General features: G+C 44.3%; 1 protein-coding gene across 1 annotated transcript in view; it reads left to right on the top strand.

Annotated features, from left to right (window-relative positions):
- The window catches only part of mlxipl (MLX interacting protein like), a 240,718-nt gene extending 224,044 nt beyond the window's left edge, over positions 1 to 16,674 (top strand). The window contains exons 14-17 of the mRNA XM_087977196.1: positions 389 to 516; positions 2,608 to 2,731; positions 10,644 to 10,773; positions 16,378 to 16,674. Coding sequence (XP_087833322.1) covers positions 389 to 516; positions 2,608 to 2,731; positions 10,644 to 10,773; positions 16,378 to 16,487 — 492 coding nt within the window. The 3' untranslated portion in view covers positions 16,488 to 16,674. The remainder of the gene's footprint in view (positions 1 to 388; positions 517 to 2,607; positions 2,732 to 10,643; positions 10,774 to 16,377) is intronic.
- Positions 16,675 to 24,977: the final 8,303 nt, after the last annotated feature.

Here is a 24,977-nt window from a genome sequence, read left to right as displayed (position 1 = left end):
ATCATTCCAGCAAATCTCATATCCACCATCTTCAAACTCATGCCATCCTGTCCAAAACTGGATGCAATGCTCTATTTGGGGCCTAAACAAGTTTAATATAACTTTCTTGCTCTTGTACACTATGCCCTGCTCATGTAGTACAATATACTCTATGCTTTTTAAACAGCCTTCTCAATGTTAGCTTGCTGCTGAAACTCAGACCTGCATTTCTGTTAACATCCGACTGACACTAAAGGGTTGTTTTAAATAGAGAGTGAGATCAGGGCACTGTTAAATCTGCTGGTAACCTCTCTGCTTCAATGGGGATAGTCTTCTTTCTTTAGTATCGTTACCGTCACCCCAAAACTGCTTTTGAAATCCATGTTCTTGCTCTGTATGATTCCTATAGGTCAGCAAAGCCACAACGTTGCAGAAAACAGCTACATACATCACCAAGCTACAGCAAGAACAGGCACAGACACAGAAGGAGGCACAACGCATTCGAGAAGATATTGAGAAGATCAATTCTGCAATCAAGTAAGATTTTCTTGCAAACTCCTTAGCAACTGCAGTGTTGAAAGAGCTTTACTTTATACCTAACCCATTTTGTACTTGTCTGGGATTTTCTGATTTTCGAGGATTGCAGAGCAATGTGAATCCATGTCGAGGGAGCTTTACCACTTCATTGAAACGGTGGTAGGGATGTTGGGGAAATCAACACACAATGATGGGATTGCACTTATGTACCACCCTTAAAATATTTCAAGGGGCTTCACAGGTGAAGTATTCAACAACATTTGACAAGAGCCACATAAGGTGATGTTAGGGCAGATGATGAAAAACTTGGCCGAAGGATCAGACTTTAAATAGCTTTTCCAATACGAAAAACGGGTGAAGACTTTAGATTAGATTACTTACAGTATGGAAACAGGCCCTTCAGCCCAACAAGTCCACACCGCCACATAAGGTGATGTTAGGGCAGATGATGAAAAACTTGGCCGAAGGATCAGACTTTAAATAGCTTTTCCAATACGAAAAACGGGTGAAGACTTTAGATTAGATTACTTACAGTATGGAAACAGGCCCTTCAGCCCAACAAGTCCACACCGCCCCGCCGAAGCGCAACCCACCCATACCCCTACATTTGCCCCTTACCTAACACTACGGGCAATTTAGCATGGCCAATTCACCTGACCTGCACATCTTTTGGACTGTGGGAGGAAACCGGAGCACCCGGAGAAAACCCATGCAGACACGGGGAGAACGTGCAAACTCCACACAGTCAGTCGCCTGAGGCGGGAATTGAACCCGGATCTCTGGCGCTGTGAGGCAGCAGTGCTAACCACTGTGCCACCGTGCCGCCCACTTTGTGGGGCTTATCGTATTCACAACCACCGGTTTTCTCAAAGTGCTTGACAGCTGATGAAGTATGTCTTGAAGTGTGGTCACTGTTGTATTGCAGAAAATGTGGCAGTTGATTAGCAAGCAGCATGTTCCCACAAACAGCACTGTGATCAGGACCACAAGATCAGTTAGTTGAGGAATGAACGTTGGTCAGTGTATAGGGAACCTTTCCTACTCTTCTTCAGAATGGGGTTTATAATGCCCACCACAGAGGAAATCAGTGTCTGGTTTTACTATCTCATTTAAAAGCCATTAACTCTGACTGTTCAATATTCAGTCAGTACTGATCCTACAGCGATGCAGCATTCCATTGGTACTGGCTAGAGTGTCTAACATGAGTTTTTAGCTAAAATCCAAGAGTGGGATTAAAACCCACAAATCTCTGAAATTTGTTCCCTAACTTCACTCTCAACTCTGAGTCAGATTCAGGGACTAGGGTAGCTAATTTAACAACTGCTAATGGTGAAGCAGTTAAAATCTGGGATACTCAAGAGGCCAGAATTGGAGGAGCAGAGAAATTTGACAAATTGTGAGGCTGGAATAAAGTAGAGATTTGCCTTTTGCTCTGGAATCAAGTGAGAGTAGTGCCACCTGGCTGATGACAGCATGGTGCCCTTCTCAGTAGCTGCTGACACACTGAGAAGGATGAGGAGGGAAAGTTTCCCCTTTGTCACAGAATATCATTTGTGATCTGGATAAGTATATTCCAGGTCTGTGAAAAGGACAAACACCTGACGTTTGAGGGATAGAAGCACGGTGTTCCAGGAAAGATGGGCACAAACTTGACAACAGATTTAAAGGATGAAGGATTTTGGAGAAGATGGGAAGTTATAGATTGGACAACAGTTTGCAACATCAGAAGAATCATGGTTTGATTTTGAGGAGTCAGCTGATGAAAGCAAATGTGAAGAGGATTGGGTAGTACCTGAGGAGAGAGAAATGTGAACTGGCGATATTGGGTCTTGTGGGTTGCCGAGAGCAGGAAGTCCTTTTGGGTATTGGAGAGGAATTTCCCAAAGTCTATTACCAGGAGATTGGTGATTACGATACATCCCACTTTTCCATGTACATTGTTTCTGAGAAAGAGAGAGAAGTGGGTGGATTTTGAATACAGGGTAAAGTGGATTTTGTTGTAGATGGCTGAATCAGCAGCTATTGTCTGGTGACACATGATTCTATTCTATCAACTGAATATTGAGTGAGTTTTTACCTTCTGGTTTCCAGCATTTATCAGCAACAGCTGCCTGCTACCGGAGTCCCCATCACTCAGCAACGATTCAGACAGATGAGGGAGATGTTCAATGAGTATGTGCGTGTGCGGACATTATGCAACTGGAAGTTCTGGATTGTATCCTTTACTCAGCTGTTGCCATTCATGTGAGCGAAATGCTGGCACCTGACAGCTCGGGTTTCGCAGTGTGGGGATGCTATTCCCCACTGTGATGACTCTGACCCAGCTCAGCCCAACTGTTAGCTTCTGAGCTAAAAGCAGATTTTTGTGGTGGGTAGCATATAATAGTTGATTACCTGCCATGGAGGACAAGAAAAACTACCAGTTGGAGGCACCAGCTAAGCATGGATTAATTAAGGTATGGATTAGTTTTCTGTTTAATACCTGTTAATATCAGTGAAGTGTACAGGAGACATGGAGCTGATAACTATTTGTGTCAAAAAGTGTGGTGCTGGAAAAGCACAGCAGGTCAGGCAGCATCCAAGGATCATGAGAGTGGATGTTTCAGGTATAAGCCCTTCATTAGGAATGTGGGGGAAGGCAGTAGGTAGATGAAGGTGAGGGGGATGATGGTGATAGGTCAGAGTAGAGGATGGAGCAGATAGGTGGGAAGGAAGATGGACGGGTAGGACAGTTCAAGAGGGCAATACCGCGTTGGAAGGTTAGATCTGGGATGAGGTGGGGAGAGGGGAGATGAAGAAGCTGGTAAAATTGACATTGATCCCATATGGATGGAGGATACCAAGGCAGAAGATAAGGCGTTCATCCTCCAGGCGCCGGGTGGCTAGGATTTGGTGGTGGAGGAGGCCCAGGACTTGCATGTCCTTGGCAGTGTGGGAGGGGGAGTTAAAGTGGTTGGCCATAGGACGGTGGGGTTGTTGAGTGTGTGTGTTCCAGAGATGTTCCCTGAAACATTCCGCGAGTTGGCATCCTGTCTCCCCAAGGTAAAGGAGACCACATTGAGAGCAATAGACACAGTAGATTAGGAGTTTGGATGTGCAGGAAAATCTCTGCCGGATGTGGAAGGATCTTTTGGGGCCTTGGACGGAGATGAGGGGAAGGTGTGGATGCAGGTTTTGCAATTCCTGCGGTGGCAGAGGCAGGTACTGGGAGGGAAGGGTGTTTTGGTGGGGCTGTGGACCTAATAAGGGATTCACGGAGGGAATGGTCTCTGCAGAACACAGATAGTGGGGGGAGGGAAATATATCACTGGTGGTAGGGTCCATTTAGAGGTGGTGAAAATGGCGGAGGATGATGCAATGTATCCGAAAATTGGTGGGGTGGAAGGTGAGTACCAGGGGGATTCTATCCTTATTGCGGTTGGAGGGGTGGGGTTCAAGGGCAGACAGGTGGGAAGTGGAGGAGATGTGCTGGAGGGCATTGTTGACGACATGGGAGGGGAAATTGCAGTCCTTGATGTAAGTGGCCATCTGGGATGTTCTGGCGTGGAATTGGTCTTCATTGGAGCAGATGCAGTGGAGGCGGAGGAGTTTGGAATAAGGGATAGCATTTTTACAGGAGGTGGTTCGGAGGAGGTGTAGTCCTGATAGCTGTGGGAGTCAGTGGGTTTGAAGTAGATGTCTGTGTTGAGTTGGTTGCTGGAGATGGAGATGGAGAGGTCCAAGAAGGAAAGGGAGGTGTCCGAGATGGGCCAGATGAAATTGAAGTCAGGGTGAAAGGTGTTTGTAAAGTTGATGAACTGTTCACCTCCCCATGGGAGCACTATTTGTGTTAAACTTCCAGACAAAATGGACACTGACAAGTTACTGGACTAATGATCTAAAGAGTCGAGAGTGTGGTGCTGAAAAAGCACAGCAGGTCAGGCAGCATCTGAGGAGCAGGAGAGTTGACATTTTGGGCAAAAGCCCTTCATCAAAAGACATTCCTGATGAAGGGCTTTTGCTCAAAATGTCAACTTTCCTGCTCCTCGGATGCTACCAGTCTTGCTGTGCTTTTCCAGCACCACACTCTCAATTCTAATCTCCAGCATCTGCAGTCCTCACTTTTGCCTAATGATCCAAAGAACATAGTGGTAAAATTCAGCCTGTTTTGATTTCAAGATGTCATCTGTACCATGTGCCTCCAGTGTGATCCTTACTAATTAGAGATAACTGGGTCTTTTCCAGATTGGTGGGATGTGACGAGTGGGATCCCACTGCAGTCTGTGTAGAGCCTTTAACCTTTTACCATTTCTATCAATGACTTAGATGATGAGAACAAAGGCATTGTAGCTAAATTTAGTAAATGACACAAAGATAGGTCGGGAAATATGTTGTGAAGAAGATATACGGAGTTTGCAGATTTGTTTCAGTAGCAGCAGTGTGAACTATTTACAAGGTGCATTATAGAAATTCACCAAATATCCTGAGATAGTAACTTCTAAACCTATGACCACTTTCATCTAGAAAGATAAGGGCAGCCAATACATGGGAATGTCACCCCTGCAAGTTTGCCTCCAAGTCCCTCACCATCTTGAATTGGAAAAGTATTGCTGTTCCTTCACTATCGCTATGTCAAAATCCCCTGAAATTCCTTCCGTAAAGGCATTGTAGGTCAACCAACAGCAGGTGGACTGCAGCTACTGAAAACTGTTGCTCATTATCACCTTTTTAAGGGTAGCTAAGACAGGCAATAAATTTTGCTATCCAGTGATGCCCACGTACCCTGAACAATTTCTTAAAAAAACTATATGTAGATTGAGAGAGTGAGAAACTGGCATATGGAGTATAATGTAGAAAAATGTGAAGTTGCTCAGTTTGCCAGGATAGATGAAAAAGCAGCATATTACTTAAATATTGTAGAATTCCAAGTTGCAGCATGACCTTGGCTTTCTAGTGCAGGAACCGCAGCAAGTTATGAAGAGGTACAGTGCATATTCAAAAAAGCTAATGGATGCGATCTATTATTATTAACGGAATTTGTATGGACCAGACCAAACGTCCTCAAAACGTTTTATGGATATAGTGTAAACCCTAATTTTTGTCTTTTTTAAAGGCAAGTGTGAGGCACTGTGTTCCAGATTCAATTGGTCCACACCCATGCTTTAAACAAAACACACTTTATTCTTACACCACAGTCAAAATACAAACAAAGACAAGGTGGCATAACTGTAACTCCATTAAAATATGTAATAAAATAATATTTTATTTCACTATTTATCATCAAGTCTTTCAATATAGCAGAATCCCATAAACATATCCTTGGCAATGGCAAATTCAGCAAAACAGATTTTACACAAGTACTATCTTCCTTCCAGTACAGGAGAAAGGTGTACTAAAATATGCAATCTCACAGCAGAGAGAGAACGCAAGCTATTTTTGCTGCAGTAGTGGTAGCGATCATTTTCAACAACTAACTCCAAAAATCCCAATTGAAAACAAAACTCAAACCCTCGTCTGTGTGAGTCTAACTCCACCACTCTTGCTTCTTTTATCTAATTTAAAAAAACACTCAGGGAGCTCACAGCTGTTTACCCACTGTTTCTGAGACAGACATTCGAACACCACTCTGCAAGAGAAACAGCATGGAGCAAATCTCTATCAGTTCACAGTCTCATCACACAAAAGGAATGCTATACTTCAGTTATTCGGGGTGTTGGTGAGACCACATCTGGATTACAATATGCAGTGTTGGTCTGCATATATAGGGAAGGGTAAAGATGTGTTGGAGATGGTTCAGAGGTATTTTGCCAGATTGATACTTGGAATTGATAGTTGACAAGTTGTATTATGAGGAGAGTTTGGACAGTCTGGGCTTCTTTTCTCTGGAGTTCAGAAGATTACGAAGTGGTTTGACTGAAGTTGATACGATCGAAATGTCTTGACAAGTTGGTTATGGAAAGGATGTTTTCTCTTAGGGGGTTGAGTCCAGAATGAGGACACACTGTTTAAAACTCCTATTTCAGACAAAGATGAAGTTAATATTAGAGTTCTACGATTTTCTAACTTGGAAGGGTTAGGGTCATGGATTATTGTCGAAGGTGGATTATTGTGAGGCAGGGACATCATGTGTTATCAGTGTAGATAGGAATGTGGAAGTCAGAACATAAACAGAGTTGTGATCTTATTGAGTGGATCAGCAGACTTGAAGGGCTGAATGTCCTACCTCTGCTCCTAAGGTCTAGCTCAATATGTTAGTAAATATAATATATGTATTGTATATACTATAATACAAGTTTTTTGTTCTTCTTTGAGCACTGCAATGAGGATGGCAGCAGTCTAGAAGCATGGAACACTTAAGCGTGGAGCAAGATTTTGGTGCAGCCCTCAGCCATTGCTGGTTTCTGCTTGTGCTGTAGTTAAAGATAAGACATCAGCTATCAGATACTCCAACGTGGTCAGCTCTGTAAGTGGTGCTGTGGACTTTCCAAGCTTCCATCATTGCAACAAACAGATATGGATGAATTGTTCACTTCAATCCCTGGTATCTGCTCTTTGACTTTATTCACTGTTACCCTCTGTGTGAACAGGTTCAAGGCCTACAAGATTATGTTAAGATTTGGGAAAGTAGACACATGTGCTGATATTGTAAGGATTTGAAGTCACAGATATAGATTTTGAGGAAACGACATGGGACTGTGTGAGGAAGAATGTTATTACACAGCGAGTGGCAATGACCTGAAAACCAGTTCCAAACGGAAGTGGAGATGACCAATGATCTCAAAAGACAACTGTACGAACACTTGAGGAAAATAAGGCCATGCGGGGTGAGGATAGGGGAAAGGCAGTGATGGGACGGCTCCATTTAGAATTGAATTGAATTGAATTGAATTCATTGTCACATGTACTGAGGCACAGTGAAAAGCTTTGTCTTGTGAGCAATACAGGCAGATGATGTAATTAAGTAGCATAGATAAGGAAATAATAGGTAAACAGCGGCAAAAACAAAACACAGGGACAGGTGAATGTTAAGAGTTTGTGAGTCCATTCAGTATTCTAACAACAGTAGGGTAGAAACTGTTTTGAAACCGGCTGGTGCGTGTGATCAGGCTTCTGTATCTTCTCTCCTATGCTAGAGGTTGTGGAAAAACATTGTCAGGGTGGGATGGATCTTTGAGAATGCTGGCGGCCTTTCCTTGGCAGCGGGCCTGGTAGATGGATTCTATCGATGGGAGGTTGGTCTTTGTGATTGTCTGGGCTGAGTTCACCTCTCTCTGTAACTGTCTTCGATCTTGAATGGTACAGTTCCCTTACCAGGTAATGATATATCCAGACAGAATGCTCTCGATGGCACACCTATAAAAGTTGGCAAGGGTATTCGCTGTTATGCCAGATTTCCTCAGCTGCCTGAGGAAGAAGAGACATTGTTGGGCCTTTGTAACCAGTGTGTCCACATGAAGAGTCCAAGAAGGTTTGTTGTGGACGATCACTCCCAGGAGCTTGACACTCTCTACTCGTTCCACTTCTGTGCTGTTAATGTGTAAGGGGCATGAGTAACATCCTGCCGAAAATAAATAATGAGTTCCTTGATTTTGCCAGCATTGAGAGCTCGGTTGTTCTCAGTGCACCATATTTCCAGGTCTTCCACCTCCCATCTGTAGTCTGCTTCATCGCCATCTGAGATTCGACCAACTACAGTGATGTCATCAGTGAACTTGTAAATGGCATTAATCTGGTATTTGGTGACGCAGTCAAGGGTATACAGTGAGTACAGTAGAGGGCTGAGTACTTCCCTGGGGGGCTCGGGTGGTGAGTGTTATTGAGGATGAAATATTGTCCCCAATCTTCACTGATTGTAGCCTGTGGGTCAGGAAACTGAGGATCCTGTGGCAGAGAGTGGGGCTTGGTCCTACATCACTAATTTAGTAATCAGTCTTGAGGGGATAATAGTGTTGAAGGCTGAACTGTAGTCATTGTGTAGGATTCTTACATAGCTGTTCTTGGTGTCAAGATGTTCTAGAGAGGAGTGAAGGGCAAGTGATATGGCATCTGATGTGGATCTGTTGGTCCGATAGGCAAAATGGAGTGGGTAGTGGGAAGGCTGGCGTTGATTAATGCCATGACCAGTCTTTCAAAGAACATCATGAGCACCAAAGTTAGGGCATTTAGAATTGGCATTGACTCACAGGCTCAAATAATCTTTTTCAGAGATGAGGGCACATTAGTATGTAATCAGGAGGGAGTTATCCTGGCAGCTGTCCACATTGACTCCAGACTCCACCTCACAGCATCATCTCCAAAATGGGCAAGGAAACCTGATTACCAAATACCACATGTCCCCTGCTCCCTACAGCCACCCACACCCCCACCCTCACTGATTAATTAGTACTCTACCGTTTTGAACAGCACTTGGAGGAAGCACTGCATTTAGCTGGGTGCAAAATATACTCTAGGTGGGGGATCCCGGTGTCCACCACTAAGAGTGGCTCAGCAGTGGAATTATGATCGAATTGGTTGGTTCCTAAAGGCCATGGCTACTAGACTGGGTCTGCGGCAGGTGGTGAGGGAGCCAACAAGAGGGAAAAACATGCATCACATCATCCTTACTGATCTGCCAGCTGCGATGCATCTGCCACGGCAGTATTGGTAAAAGTGACCTCTGTCCGCTCCTTGTCGAGGCAAAGACCCGCCTTCACATTGAGAATGCCCTCTACGCGTACTATCACTGTGCTAAATGGGACAGAGTTCGAACAGATATAGCAAATCAAGTCTGGCCATCGATGAAGCTCTGTGGACCATCAATAGCAGCAGAATTATACCCAGCGCAGTCTGTAACCTCATTACACAGTATATCCCCCACTCAACCATTACCATCAAGCCAGAGGATCAACCCGGGTTAAGTATAGATTGCAGTAACAATTTTGACTCAGAAATAGAGGCTGCTCCTTTCTTGTAACTGGGTAAAATCCTGCAATTCTATTCCTCATAGCACTGAGGCCTTGCCTGTCCCCTAAAAACTGGCATCAGGAAGGTGACACAACTTTGAGAATGACAATTTACAGAACCCAAGGGGGCGAGGTCACAAACCCAGTCCATTCAGAATCTCTTGATTAGCTTCCTATTTTTAACTTGTTCCTGAATATCTGTTACTTTTTTTCCAGAAATATACTTCATCAGTAAAATATTTTGAACTGCATTACCTGACTATTCAACGTTGACATTTATTGAAGCACAAACATACAGGGTTTTCTCAGGGTTTTACAGCTCCTTTATGCACTATGGCTGACTGAACTTTGTGAAATTTCCCCCTTGCATCTGTACAGTAGCTGAGCCAAGTGTTTGGCTCAATATCCCTCAGCACATAGTCCTGGACCTTGGAGTGTGCTAGTCTGCAACACTCAGTCAAGGTCAAGTTGCACTGGAAGACCAACAGGTTTTGGGCCTTTCATGGATGCCTGATTCTCCTTTGATCCAAGGTTTTATCATCTTTATGATGCCTCAGAGGTAAACTGCACCTTTTAATGGAAATTGCAAAATGCATAAGGGAGAATGCTGTCAATGTGATGAAGAGGAGAAAGGCTTAAAAAGAACATTCCTGACTTTTGCCCGAAATGTCGATTTTCCTGCTCCTCGGATGCTGCCTGAACTGCTGTGCTTTTCCAGCACCTCTATTCCAGAATCTGGTTGCCAGTATCTGCAGTCATTGTTTTTACCTAGAACATGAGCGCTAACTTGTTTACGCAGAGAGTAGTTCCTGTGTAGAATGAACTGCTAGAGAAGGAGATGGGTGCAGGCATAGTTACAATGTTTAAAAGACATTTGGATAAATTCATGAATAGGAAACATTTGGAGGGATATTGGCCAACGGCAGGCAGGTGGGACTAGTTTAGTTTGGGAACATGGTCCACATAGACTGGTTAGACCGATCGGTCTATATTACTCTGTATGACTCTGTGCCATTTACCAGAATTCTGAAGAAGGGTCATTGGACTGAAATGTTAACTCTGTTTTCTCTCCACAGAGGCTGTTGGACTTTGCTGAGTTTCTCCAGCAATTTCTGTTTTGTTTCAGATCTTCAGTATCTTTTGTTTTGTTTTTGATGTTTGGGTGCTGCTTGTTGATCTGTTTTCTCCTTAACAGATATTGTATAGTTTAGCTTCATTATTCGTCCTCTTTTCGAATCCTTTAATGGGATGGTTTCCACAAGTAGTTTGGATGATCTTTATCAGTCAGCCCTGGCTTGGCTGGAGCAGCACTGCTCCCTCCCTGCACTGAGACTCTGTAAGTATGTCATACTCACAGTGCAGCTGACTATAACTCACTGTGGGAGAATGGCCTGATTATTCTATCCTTGAATAGCTGAAAGGAGGGAGGTAAAGGTGGTAACAGTATTGATCAATGAGAACCTTAAGGTGCTGGAGGGACAGGGTGTCGCAGAGAGGTCAAGAACACAGTTTATTTGGTTGCAGCAATTAGAGTGGCTGATACATTACTGGGTATATTCTAAAGACAGCAGTTCCCTGCTGGGAAGGATGCAGAGAGACAGATCTGCAAGGAAATTACAATTATGATGAGTTCTTGAATAATTAAAGAATAATCACACCTTATTCAAGAAACAGGTCGTCAGCTCAAAGGCTGAATTGCAATGTGACCAACCAAAGAATGGGTTTAAAAATGGGGGTAACAAAAATAAATACATGTCTATTCAGCAGGTACATTTAAGGGACAGCGTTAACAGTATCACGGGACTTAATTTGGCTACTGGAATCAAAGTGCAACAGCCAAGACTGTGATAGTTTGGTTACATTCATGGTGAAAGGTTAGACAAATAAATCCAGACCTGTGGATGACAAAAGCGAAGAGTCTAAGGTGAAGGAGGATGTACAATAATGTTAAGTGGATAATACAACTAAGAACCAGGCTTAACACAGAAGTTTCAGGTGGGGAAGTGAATAAACAATTAAGGGGAGAGAAAAGAGAGTTTGTGGAGAGGTTGACAGTTAACATAAAAAGGAATCCAACTCTCCTATCGGCTCATAAATAGTAAGAGAGTGGTAAAAGGAGGAGTAGGGTTGATGAGAGACCGAAAAGGGGAGTTCTGTAAAGGAGCAGGGCATGGCTGAAATACTAAAGGAGCAATTTGCATCTGTTTGTACCAAAGAAGATGATGCAGCACACATCACAGTGAAAGAGAAGAATGTCAAGATGCTGATGAGCTAAACATTGGAAAAGAGGAGGTATTCGACAGGGTGCTTGTATCTAAAGTTGATGAGTCATCAAGACTGTATGTGAAGCACCCATTGATTCTGAGTTTAAGATAGCAGAGGCACTGAGCATAAATAATTCTTCAATTCTGTTTAGCTGCAGGTTGGGACCACACCCTTCTTCAAAAATGGTGTAACCATAAACCTGACAGCTACAGACCAGTCAGTTCCACTTTTCTGGTGGGAAAACATTTAAAAATGATAATTTAGGACAAAATGATCAATAACTTAAGCAAATACAGGTTAATTACAAGAAATTAATAAGGTTAATTTGTTAAGAGCAAATTGCTTTTTAATGAATTTGCTGGTGTTTTTTGAAGAGGTAGCAGAGAGGGATGTTGATGTGGCTGATGAATTTCCGAAAGGCTTTTGATAAAGTGCCATATGACTGGCTTGTGAGCAAAGTTAAAGCTCATGAAAGGGACAACAGAAAAGTGGATAAGAAACAGTCTGATTGACAGGAAATAGACAGTGCTGACAAACAGATGTTTTTTTTCAGGCTGAAGGGAGGTAACTATGTAATGGAGCTCTCGCAGGTCAGGGTTCTGAGACTTTTGCTTCACCCGATACATACTAATGTCTTTGACCTTGGTGGAAAGAGAACAGTTTGTGGATGACACAAAACTTAGAAGCATTGTGAACTGTGGCCTGTATTGTGTAGAATTAAAAAGGGCATTGACAGCTTTGTGGACGGGGCAGACAAGTAGCAGGTAAACTTCAGTGTAGAGAAATGTGAAGTTATTCATTTTGGCAGGAAGAATAAGGAATGACAATATAAAATAAAGGGTACAACGTTAACAGCTGTTCAGGAGCAGAGACCCCGGGAATGCACCTACATAAATCACTGAAGATAGTACATTTAATACCCATTTCTTTTATCTAGCTTTCTATTATCACCACATTTCCTGTGGGATTCTGACCCTGCAACTGCTCACCACATCCCTAATTAGACTTTATTACTTTCCCTTTTACTCAAACAGCACCTAATATATAACTCTATTTGCTCTAGTGTAGTCTGCCTCTCCCTCCAATTCTCTGTTCACTTTGCTATTCACTTTGATGTTACTACCTGGTCCCCACATGCCTGCCAAGTTAATATAAATCCTCTTGATAGCACAGGTAGATCACTCCAAGGATATGTGCCTTGACTTTGTTTAATGTAATGGCTCCAGTCCATATCAGTCCCATATTTGCTAGTAAAAGTCCCAATCTTTCAGCCCTCTCTCTTTCTAGCCATACATTCATCCTCACCATCCTGCTGCAGACTTTCTATACTCACTGAACTTGGACAATCCCTAGATTAATGCCTTTTGATGTCATGCTTCATTGTATCTTTCCTCACTCACCAAAGTCTATCTGCAGGATCTCATCACCCTTTCAATCTGTCATTGGTACCACCAGCATGGACCATTACAGATGCTATCCAGTGGCTACTCAGCGATGTATCAGTTTCTTGTACCATGGTGGGAGCAGACTATCCTGAGTTCATATCTGCAGCTGCATAATGCCTGAGGCTGCACTATCTACAGAACCTGCTTTCACTATTGCTTTCCCAATCTCCTTCCTCCCAGGGCAACATGAACCTCCCTGTACTGTTCCAGGCTGCACTCCCTAGAGAAATGATCTCACTCTTCAGCATTCAGAATGGGCACTATTTGGAGACTATCCCAAGGCACTCCAGCACACCATGCCTGGTCCACCTTGCCTGTGGTCTCTGTGGTGATTGTAACAAGGTCAGCCAGGTGGACATCATGGAATATAAGTTCCCTGTCTGGGACAATTAATCTGGTCTGGTCAGGGAGCCCTGGCTAACAGATATAAACAGGAATGTCAGGCATTCTGTTGATGCTTAGAGCAAGCTGGATCAGTGTCACTGAGCTATTCATGTGTAAATACTGGATGATTTGGTGAAGGGATGTGGGTGATGGGATGTGTAGTGATGGAAATGTGTGGAGTTATTTCATTCTCCACCTTCATACACTCAGTCCAGATCACTCTCAGCCTCACAGATGCTCCACAGTGACATCAGCATTGCGAATTTCTGAAACTCTACAGTAAATGCCTTCCTGACACCACCTGTACAAGATTGTCCAGAACATGAGAAACTTGTTATGTAAAAACAAACATTCCCTAAGTCTCTTTTTTGAATAATTTGCTCATTATGCAATTATCAATAATAATCAATTCAAGATCTGAAATTATTTTATTTTCTGTGCTTTTCATATACTTTCTATAACCTCTTCTGTGAGATATTCTGAACATCAATAGCAGAGTGGGATGGCCCTTCAAAGGAGGATCCACGGATGTATCACACAGGGGTATCCACGGGTGTATCACACAGGGGTATCCACGGGTGTATCACACAGGGGTATCCATGGGTGTATCACACAGGGGTATCCACGGGTGTATCACACAGGGGTATCCATGGGTGTATCACACAGGGGTATCCATGGGTATATCACACAGGGGTATCCACGGGTGTATCACACAGGGGTATCCATGGGTGTATCACACAGGGGTATCCACGGGTGTATCACACAGGGGTATCCATGGATGTATCACACAGGGATATCCACGGGTGTATCACATAGGGGTATCCACGGGTGTATCACACAGGGGTATCCATGGGTGTATCACACAGGGGTATCCATGGGTATATCACACAGGGGTATCCATGGATGTATCACAGAGGGGTATCCATGGATGTATCACAGAGGGGTATCCACGGCTGTATCACACAGGGGTATCCATGGGTGTATCACACAGGGGTATCCATGTGTGTATCACACAGGGGTATCCACGGGTGTATCACACAGGGATATCTATGAGTGTATCACACAGGGGTATCCACGGGGTATCATACGGGAGATCCACGGGTGTATCACAAAGGGATATTGGGGATCCACACGGACAGCCTGAGGGATATCACACAGGTGGATCCCCTAAGTGTATCACACAGGGGTATCATACCTGGATATCTTGAGAGGTATATGCAAAGGGAGTTTTCTAACCATGTGGTTTCAGTTTTCCTTTGTGGCTTGTGATCCCGGTGTCAGGATGAATTCTGGATTGGGAACTGAGAAGTGACCTCGGCTGGATAATGAACATGATCTTCTGAGAGGTAGCGAGTTAAGGTGCCTGTCTGGTTCCTCATCTGGTTTTGCAGAAGAGCCCAGGTTCTGGAATCAGAAAGTCCAGTCAGTACAGCCATTGGAGCAATTCACATAGTGCCACTCCTGGGTCTTATGCCTATCACCCAGCCTATTCTCCCTTCACAGGTAACAATCCAGTTCCCTCTTGACCTATTTGCCAGGCACTGTGTTCCAGATCCCAACTACTTGCTGTGTGGAAATCTTATTCCTCATCTTGCAATTGCTTCTTTTACAAATCACCTTAAGTCTATAAATCCCTGGACCGTCCCTTTCCAACGTGATGAATCAGCCTCGAAAAGATCACTACTGCTTCATTTGATATGTAGCAAATTACAGCTACATTTCCCACATAAAACACAAGCCATGATTTTCAAGCAAAGCTTTGAGATTGGGGATCACATGTTGGAGAGTGACTGCATATTCACAGAAACTATTTGATTGATCAGGGTTGGAGGGTTTGAGTTGAGGGAGAGGCTGAACAGGCTGGGGCTGTTCTCCCTGGAGCATTGGAGGCTGAGGAGTGACCTTATAGAGGTTTATAAAATAATGAGGGGCATGGATAGGATAAATAGACAAAATCTCTTCCCTGGGGTGGGGAAGTCCAGAACTAGAGGGCATAGGTTTAGGGTGAGAGGGGAAAGACATAAGAGAGACCTAAGGGGCAACTTTTTCACGCAGAGGGTGGTATGTGAATGGAATGAGCTGCCAGAGGAAGTGGTGGAAGCTGGTACAATTGCAACATTTAAGAGGCATTTGGATGGGTATATGTTGAGGACGAAATGAAAAATGCAGTGGGTGACTCGCTGATAGTGGTTCGATTTAGATAAGGAATTGCACCGCACAAACCTTGAGTTATTGACTGTTCGTGAGCTCACGGTGGGGGAGACAAGTCGACCAAGTGGTCACAAGTCACTCCGACGAGGTACAGAGAGTTGCATGGTTATATAGGTTACAATCATTTAACAATTACCAAACTGTTAATTGCAGGATAATGAGCAGGTTAGGCACTTTGCCCAGTCACTAGCTTTAGTCACGTAGTGTCTGGACAGTGTTGGTTAGTAGCTGATAAGCAAGTGTTAGTATACAATAGGTTCTTGCAAAAGAGAAGTACACTCCCATGCTGGGAAAGGATTCAGGGAACCGGACAGCTGCAAGACCAACCAGCTCACTGAGCCTGGGAAAGTACGAGCTTAGCAAGCAGACACTAAGGTGAGATTCAGAATGGCATCCAGGCTTTTAATATGTGACAAAATGGCTGCTTCAAATCTAACAAATCTCCTACAATATATGAACAGGAAGAATTTAGAGGGATATGGGCCAAGTGCTGGCAAATGAGATTAATTTAAGTTATCTGGTCGGCGTGGATAAGTTGGCCTGAGGAGTCTGTTTCCATGCTGTACGTTTCTATGACTCTATCTATTGCTGTCCTTACTTTGATTCAGTATTGATCAGTTTTAATTTCTCAACAGCTGTGTTGAACTCCCTTCGACAACTGAGCACCTCCACGACAATCCTAACGGATCCATCCCTAGTCCCTGAACAAGCAATTGTGGCCATAAGGGATCCCAGTCGTCCTTAATGTGTGACCCAGGCTCCATCAACTTGATCATTTCTAAAATGTCCTTGTATTGTCTTTATAACATTCAGGGTTAAAGGACACTGTGTTCAACTAATCTATCTTTCGCTTAGTTGCTGAATGTTTTGATGAAATTGCTTTTTAAACACATGGCTGTCATAAACCAGTTTGATGCTTCGACCTAAAATACAATCCTGGAGTCAGTTTTTATTTTGGGGATGAAGCTACTTGGACACGGTCACAGGGAATGGGGAACAATATCCCACAGATGGTGCCTCCTGCAGTTGGGAGCTGAGACATTCATATCGGAAAGGGTTATTTCTCAGTACTTCTCAGCTGTTATTCCTCAGAGTTGCTACTGTTTGAGACCAATCCAGTGCCTCTGGGATATAAGGGATTCCTGGCCTGTTTTTCTCATGTCTAGAGAGTGAGAATTATTTTCATTGCATTCACTTACAGCACCATGACATATCACTAGGGTACCTCAATTACAGGAGAAGAAGAGCTCGGTTCCTACTCATCTACAAACAGAAATGGCTGGAGAGATACATCCTCTGTCCTTCCAGGCGACCTCAGTACACCAGTGGCTATTGCTGTGAGCACAGGCTGTCACAGTGAGTACAGGCTGTTACTGTGAGCACAGGCTGTTACTGTGAGCACAGGCCGTCAATGTGAGTACAGACTGTCACTGAGTACAGGCTGTTACTGTGAGTACAGGCCGTCACTGTGAGTACAGGCTGTTACTGTGAGTACAGGCTGTTACTGTGAGTACAGGCCATCACTGTGAGTACAGGCTGTCACTGTGAGAACAGGCCGTCACTGTGAGTACAGGCCATCACTGTGAGTACAGGCTGTTACTGTGAGTACAGACTGTCACTGTGGGCACAGGCTGTCACTGTGAGCACAGGTCATCACTGTGAGTACAGGCTGTTACTGTGAGCACAGGCTGTCACTGTGAGTACAGGCCGTCACTGTGAGCACAGGCCATCACTGTGAGTACAGGCTGTTACTGTGAGCACAGGCTGTCACTGTGAAAACAGGCCATCGCTGTAAGTACAGGCCGTCACTGTAAGTACAGGCTGTCACTGTGAGTACAGGCCATCACTGTGAGTACAGGCTGTCACTGTGAGCACAGGTTGTCACTGTGAGCACAGGTCATCACTGTGAGTACAGGCTGTTACTGTGAGCACAGGCTGTCACTGTGAGTACAGGCCGTCACTGTGAGCACAGGCCATCACTGTGAGTACAGGCTGTTACTGTGAGCACAGGCTGTCACTGTGAAAACAGGCCATCGCTGTAAGTACAGGCCGTCACTGTAAGTACAGGCTGTCACTGTGAGTACAGGCCATCACTGTGAGTACAGGCTGTCACTGTGAGCACAGGTTGTCACTGTGAGCACAGGTCATCACTGTGAGTACAGGCTGTTACTGTGAGCACAGGCTATCACTGTGAGTACAGGCCGTCACTGTGAGTACAGGCTGTCACTGTGAGCACAGGCCATCACTGTGAGTATAGGCTGTTACTGTGAGCACAGGCTGTCACTGTGAAAACAGGCCATCATGTGAGTACAGGCCGTCACTGTGAATACAGGCTGTCACTGTGAGCACAGAATGTTATTGTGAGTACAGGCTGTCACTGTGAGAACAGACTATCACTGTGAATACAGGCTGTCACTGTGAGCAAGGCTGTTACTGTGAGTACAGACTATCATTGTGAATACAGGCTGTCCCTGTGAGCACAGGCTGTTACTGTGAGAACAGACTATCACTGAATACAGGCCATCACTGTGAGTACAGGCTGTCACTGTGAGCACAGGCTTTCACTGTGAATACAGGCCATCACTGTGAGTACAGGCTGTTACAGTGAGCACAGGCTGTCACTGTGAATACAGGCCATCACTGTGAGTACATGCTGTCACTGTGAGCACAGGCCATCACTGTGAGTACAGGCTGTTACTGTGAGCACAGGCTGTCACTGTGAAAACAGGCCATCACTGTGAGTACAGGCCATCACTGTGAATACAGGCTGTCACTGTGAGCACAGAATGTTATTGTGAGTACAGGCTGTCACTGTGAGAACAGACTATGACTGTGAATACAGACTGTCACTGTGAGCACAGGCTGTTACTGTGAGTACAGACTATCACTGTGAATACAGGCTGTCACTGTGAGCACAGGCTGTTACTGTGAGAACAGACTATCACTGTGAATACAGGCCATCACTGTGAGAACAGGCTGTTACAGTGAGCACAGGCTTTCACTGTGAATACAGGCCATCACTGTGAGTACAGGCTGTCACTGTAAATACAGGCCATCACTGTGTGTACAGGCTGTTACTGTGAATACAGGCTGTCACTGTGAATACAGGCTGTCACTGTGAGTACAGACTATCACTGTGAGTACAGACTATCACTGTGAGTACAGGCCATCACTGTGAATACAGGCCACCACTGTGAATATAGGCCATCTCTGTGAGAACAGACTATCACTGTGAATACAGACTATCACTGTGAGTACAGACTATCACTGTGAGTACAGGCCATCACTGTGAATATAGGCCATCTCTGTGAGTATAGGCATCACTGTGAGTACAGACTATCACTGTGAGTACAGACTATCACTGTGAGTACAGACTATCACTGTGAATACAGGCTGTCACTGTGAGCACAGGCTGTTACTGTGAGAACAGACTATCACTGTGAATACAGGCCATCACTGTGAATACAGGCCATCTCTGTGAATACAGGCCATCTCTGTGAATACAGGCCATCACTGTGAGCACAGGCTATCACTGTAAATAGAGGCTGTCACTGTGCGTACAGACTATCACTGTGAGTACAGGCTGTCACTGTGCGTACAGACTATCACTGTGAGTACAGGCTGTCACTGTGAGTACAGACTATCACTGTGAGTACAGGCTGTCACTGTGAGTACAGACTATCACTGTGAGTACAGGCTGTCACTGTGAGTACAGACTATTACTGTGAGTACAGGCCATCACTGTGAATATAGGCCATCTCTGTGAGTATAGGCATCACTGTGAGTACAGGCTGTTACTGTGAGCACAGGCTGTCACTGTGAGTACAGGCCGTCACTGTGAGCACAGGCCATCACTGTGAGTACAGGCTGTTACTGTGAGCACAGGCTGTCACTGTGAAAACAGGCCATCGCTGTAAGTACAGGCCGTCACTGTAAGTACAGGCTGTCACTGTGAATACAGGCTGTCACTGTGAGTATAGGCTGTCACTGTGAATACAGGCCATCACTGTGAGTACAGGCCGTCACTGTGAATATAGGCCATCTCTGTGAGTACAGGAATCACTGTGAGAACAGACTATCACTGTGAATATAGGCTGTTACTGTGAGTACAGGCTGTCACTGTGAGTACAGGCTATCACTGTGAGTACAGGCTGTTACTGTGAGTACAGGATGTCACTGTGAGTACAGGCTTTCACTGTGAAAACAGGCCATCACTGTGAGTACAGGCTGTTACTGTGAGCACAGGCTGTTACTGTGAGTATAGGCTATTACTGTGAGTACAGACTGTTACTGTGAGTACAGGCCATTACTGTGAGCACAGGCTGTTACTGTGAGTACAGACTGTTACTGTGAGTATAGGCTATTACTGTGAGTACAGACTGTTACTGTGAGTACAGGCTGTTACTGAAAGTACAGGCTGTCACTGTGAGCACAGGCGTCATTGTGAGTATAGGCTATTACTGTGAGTACAGGCTATTACTGTGAGTACAGGCTGTTACTGAAAGTACAGGCTGTCACTGTGAGCACAGGCCGTCATTGTGAGTACAGGCCGTGATTGTGAGTACAGACTGTTACTGTGAGTACAGACCGTTACTGTGAGTATAGGCTATTACTGTGAGCTGGAAATGTGTTGCTGGAAAAGCGCAGCAGGTCAGGCAGCATCCAGGGAACAGGAGAATCGCTATTACTGTGAGCACAGGCAGTTACTGTGAGTACAGACTGTTACTGTGAGTATAGGCTATTACTGTGAGTACAGGCTGTTACTGAAAGTACAGGTTGTCACTGTGAGTACAGGCTGTTACTGAAAGTACAGGTTGTCACTGTGAGCACAGGCTATCACTGTGAGCACAGGCTAATACTATGAGCACAGGCTATCACTGTGAGCACAGGCTATCACTGTGAGCACAGGCTGTCACTGTGAGCACAGGCTATCACTGTGAGCACAGGCTGTCACTGTGAGCACAGGCTGTCACTGTGAGCACAGGCTGTTACTGTGAGCACAGGCTGTTACTGTGCGTATAGGCTAATGCTATGAGCACAGGCTGTTACTGTGAGCACAAGCTGTTACTGTGAGTAAAGGCTATCACTGTAAGCACAGGCTGTCACTATGAGCACTGGCTGTCTGTTTGAAGCTGGATGGCAGCTATCGGGACAGTTCCAGTGGAATGTTCAGGTCTTAGCTTGACGCTAACAGTGTGCTGAGGCAGTGACTATGTGACCTGATGTATGAACACCCCGGCTCACCTGTCCCTCCCTGTTACAGGACAATGTGAATTTCTGGAGCTGCTCTCCCATCACGTTGGTGCCAGTCCAGCAGGAATCAGCTACTGGCTCAATGTCACACTTGCAGGCAGATTCCTACTTTGCTGGGGACCTCTTCCCCATTTTCTCTCCTATCATTTCTTCCAGGAGCTCCTAGTCCACCTTCATAAAGGCAGATAATAATATGAAAAGGCACTCTGAGCTATTTTAAAGCATGTTGTCATCCATTGTGGCAGTTATTTCAATTGTCCCCTATTCCTTTAAGTTCCTTTATTTCCTATCAACTTGTTCAGGAGTCAGGAGTGCTAGCAGACACCTTTGAAGCAGGTGGGACTTCAACTGGAGCCACCTGGCTCAGAGGCCTTACTCCACAAGAGCCGTACCCTTTACGTTGTAAGATCAAAAGAAATTCGGAAAAGCAGGAGACCATTCAGCCTCTCAAACCCGTTTCATGATTCAATGTGATTGTGTCTGACCTAATTTTGGTCTCAACATCACTTAACTATCTGCCCCTGTGCCCTCATAATCCCTGACCTTCCTGCCAGGGAAAAATCTAACTCAGCATTGGATATATTCAATGATTTAGCCTCCACCTTTCGATGGGGAAGAAAATTTCAGTCAGACAACACTTAAAGAGAAAATTTCTCCTCATCTCCATCTTATTTTGGAACTGTGCCCCCAGTTCTAGATTACCTGATGAGGGGAAACATTTTCTCAACATCCACCAGTCAAACCCCTTCAGCCTCTTACAAGATTCAATAAAAGACGTTTCATCTTTCATTCTTCCCAATCCCATTGAGCACAGGGCCAACCTCCTTATCCTTAGTTCATAAGGTAATCCCTTCAGCTCAAGAATCAACAGAGTGAACCTCTCTGAACTGCTTTCAATGCAGGAAGGAGACCAAAGCTCTACATAGCATTCAAGATGTGGTCGCACCAGTGCCCTGTACGATTGTAGTAAGACTACCTTACATTTAGACTTCATCTCCTTTGCAATAAAGACCAATACACCTAATCACTTGCTGTACCTATATGCTGACCCTTCCATGATTCATGTACAAGGATACCCAGATCCCTATGTCCATTCTGAAATCTCTCTTCACTTAAATAATATTCAGCTTTATATTTTTCCTGTCAAAGTGAACCTCACATTGTCCCATGTTATAGTAGTGGAAAAGTGAATCTGAGACCACAATCAGATTATTGATGAGGGACACAGGCACAAGAGGCCTAATGGCCTACTCCTGCTCTGATAATTCAGCTGCCAAACGTTTTCCCATTTCCTTGACATGGACATATATAAAACACAGCTATAACTCATTGCAGGTATGATGTATCCTCACAACTTGCTTTCCTACCTTTATGTATCATCAGCAAATTTGTCTATAGTACAATCAGTTCATTCTTCCATTATTAATGTAGATCATAGATGGTTAAGGACCAGCACTGATCCCTCTAGAAATCCAGTAGTCACATTTGCCAATCTGAAAATGACCCAACTCTTTGTTTTCTGATATTTAGCCAGTCCTTTATCCATGATTATATGCCACACAAAATACCATGATCTCTTCTGCAATAACTTTGAATGTTGAGTGCCTTTTCACAATCTCAATATACTTCATCCAGTGTGTTCCCCTTCCTCTACCCCGCTTTCTTAATTCTTCAAGAAATGTGATAAATTTGCAAGTATGATTTTCCTTTCAGGTGGACCATGTTGACTTTACCTGAATGTGTTCAGATTTTCTAAATGTCCTGCTACGACATCTTTTTAAATGCATTTATCCATTGACAGACGTTAGTCTAACTTCTATACCTTCCTGATCTCTGTCACCTGCCTTTCTTGAAGAGTGATATTATATTTGGGTTTTACAATCTGCTCAGATCTTTACAGACTCTAGGGAATTTTGAAGGATTACAATCAATTTATCCACAATCTCTACAGCCACTTCCTTTGCAACGCAACTGTGCATCTTGGCCAATCAGGTCCAAGAAACTTCAAAGGCTTTAATCCTAAAAGTTTTCCTCACATTCTTTCTCCAATGATCATGGTTGTCTTACATCCCTCCCTCTTACCCTCTGCATTGCTATGATTTTTGAGAGGCTTTTCATGTCTTCTACTGTGACGGTAGATACTCTCTATCATGTCCTTTTTCCCATTATTAATTCCCTAGTCTTTCCTAGTCCCAAATCAGAAGTGCTTGGCCAAAGTGTTGGGTCTGTTTTCTGGAGTTAATTGTCCAGGTAACTGTCCTTTATTGTGATACATTACAGTATCTGCAGCTCAGATTCCAGCCTCTCAACCCTGAGCAGAAGTTCCTTGAGCCACAGACATGTCCTGTAGGTATGATTACCATGGATCACACTGGGTCCATCACTCCCACTGACTACAAGTGCAATACATCACTATCTTAATGATGTTTATTTAACCAATTAGATTTCAAGTTTAAAAATATCACTCAGCTATCAGCAGGGACAGGAATGGTTGTTGCAGGTTCCAGGATTTAGATGTTTCAGTAAGAACAGAGAAAATGGTAAAAGAAGGGGAGGTGTGGCATTGTTGGTCAAGGACAGTAGTACAGTTGCAGAAAGGATGTTTGGGGACTCATCAACTGAGGTAGTATGGATTGAGGTTAGAAACAGGAAAGGAGAGGTCACCCTGTTGGGAGTTTTCTATACGCCTCCGAATAGTCCCAGAGATATAGAGGAAAGGAGAGTAAAGATGATTCTCGATAGGAGTGAGAGAGACAGGGTAGTTGTCATGGGGGACTTCAACTTTCCAAATATTGACGGGGAACACTATAGTACGAGTACTATAGATGGGTCAGTTTTTGTCCAGTGTGTGCAGGAGGGCTTCCTGATACAGTACATAGACAGACCAACAAGGGGTGAAGCCACTTTAGATTTGGTACTGGGTAATGAGCCCGGCCAGGTGTTAGACTTGGAGTAGGTGAGCACTTTGGTGATAGCGATCACAATTCTGTTATATTTACTTTAGTGATGGAAAGGGATAGGTGTATACCACTGGGCAAGAGTTACAGCCGGGGGAAAGGCAATTACGATGCGATTAGGCAAGATTTAGGAAGTATAGGATGGCGAAGGAAACTACAGGGGATGGGCACATTAGAAATGTGGAGCTTATTCAAGGAAAAGCTCCTGTGTGTCTTAGATAAGTATGTACCTGTCAGGCAAGGAGGAAGCTGTAGAGCGCGGGAGCCGTGGTTTACGAAGTAAGTGGAATCTCTGATCAAGAGGAAGAAGAAGGCTTATATAAAAGCAAATTACTGCGGACAAAGAGTCAGTTAGACTTGAAACGTCAGCTCTTTTCTCTCCTTACAGATGCTGCCAGACTTGCAGAGATTTTCCAGCAATTTCTCTTTTTTGGTAGAAGAAGGCTTATGTTAGGATGAGATGTGAAGGCTCAGTTAGGGCGCTTGAGGGTTACAAGGTAGCCAGGAAAAACCTAAAGAGAGAGCTCAGAAGAGCCAGGAGGAGACATGAGAAGTTGTTGGCGGATAGAATCAGGGTAAACCCTAAGGCTTTCTATAGGTATTTAAGGAATAAAAGAATGACAAGAGTAAGATTAGGGCCAATCAAGGATACTAGTGGGAAGTTGTGTGTGGAGTCAGAGGAGATAGGGGAAGCACTAAATGAATATTTTTTGACAGTATTCACTCTAGAAAATGACAATGTTGTCGAGGAGAATACTGAGATACAGGCTACTAGACTGGGTGGGATTGAGGTTCACAAGGAAGAGGTATTAGAAATCCTGCAGTGTGAGAAAATAGATAAGTCCCCTGGGCCGGATGGGATCTATCCTAGAATCCTCTGGGAAGCCAGGGAGGAGATTGCCGAGCCTTTGACATTGATCTTTAAATCGTCATTGTCTACAGGAATAGTGCCAGAACACTGGAGGATCGCAAATGTGGTTCCCCTGTTCAAGAAGGGGAGTAGAGACAACCCTGATAATTATAGA

This window comes from Chiloscyllium plagiosum, unplaced genomic scaffold (assembly GCF_037043375.1).
Source record: "Chiloscyllium plagiosum isolate Xiang-an unplaced genomic scaffold, Cpla_swu_hap1 HiC_scaffold_31, whole genome shotgun sequence".
Lineage (NCBI taxonomy): Eukaryota > Metazoa > Chordata > Chondrichthyes > Orectolobiformes > Hemiscylliidae > Chiloscyllium > Chiloscyllium plagiosum.
The sequence above is the reverse complement of the archived record's forward strand: the minus strand, read 5'-3'. Positions and strand labels throughout refer to the sequence as shown.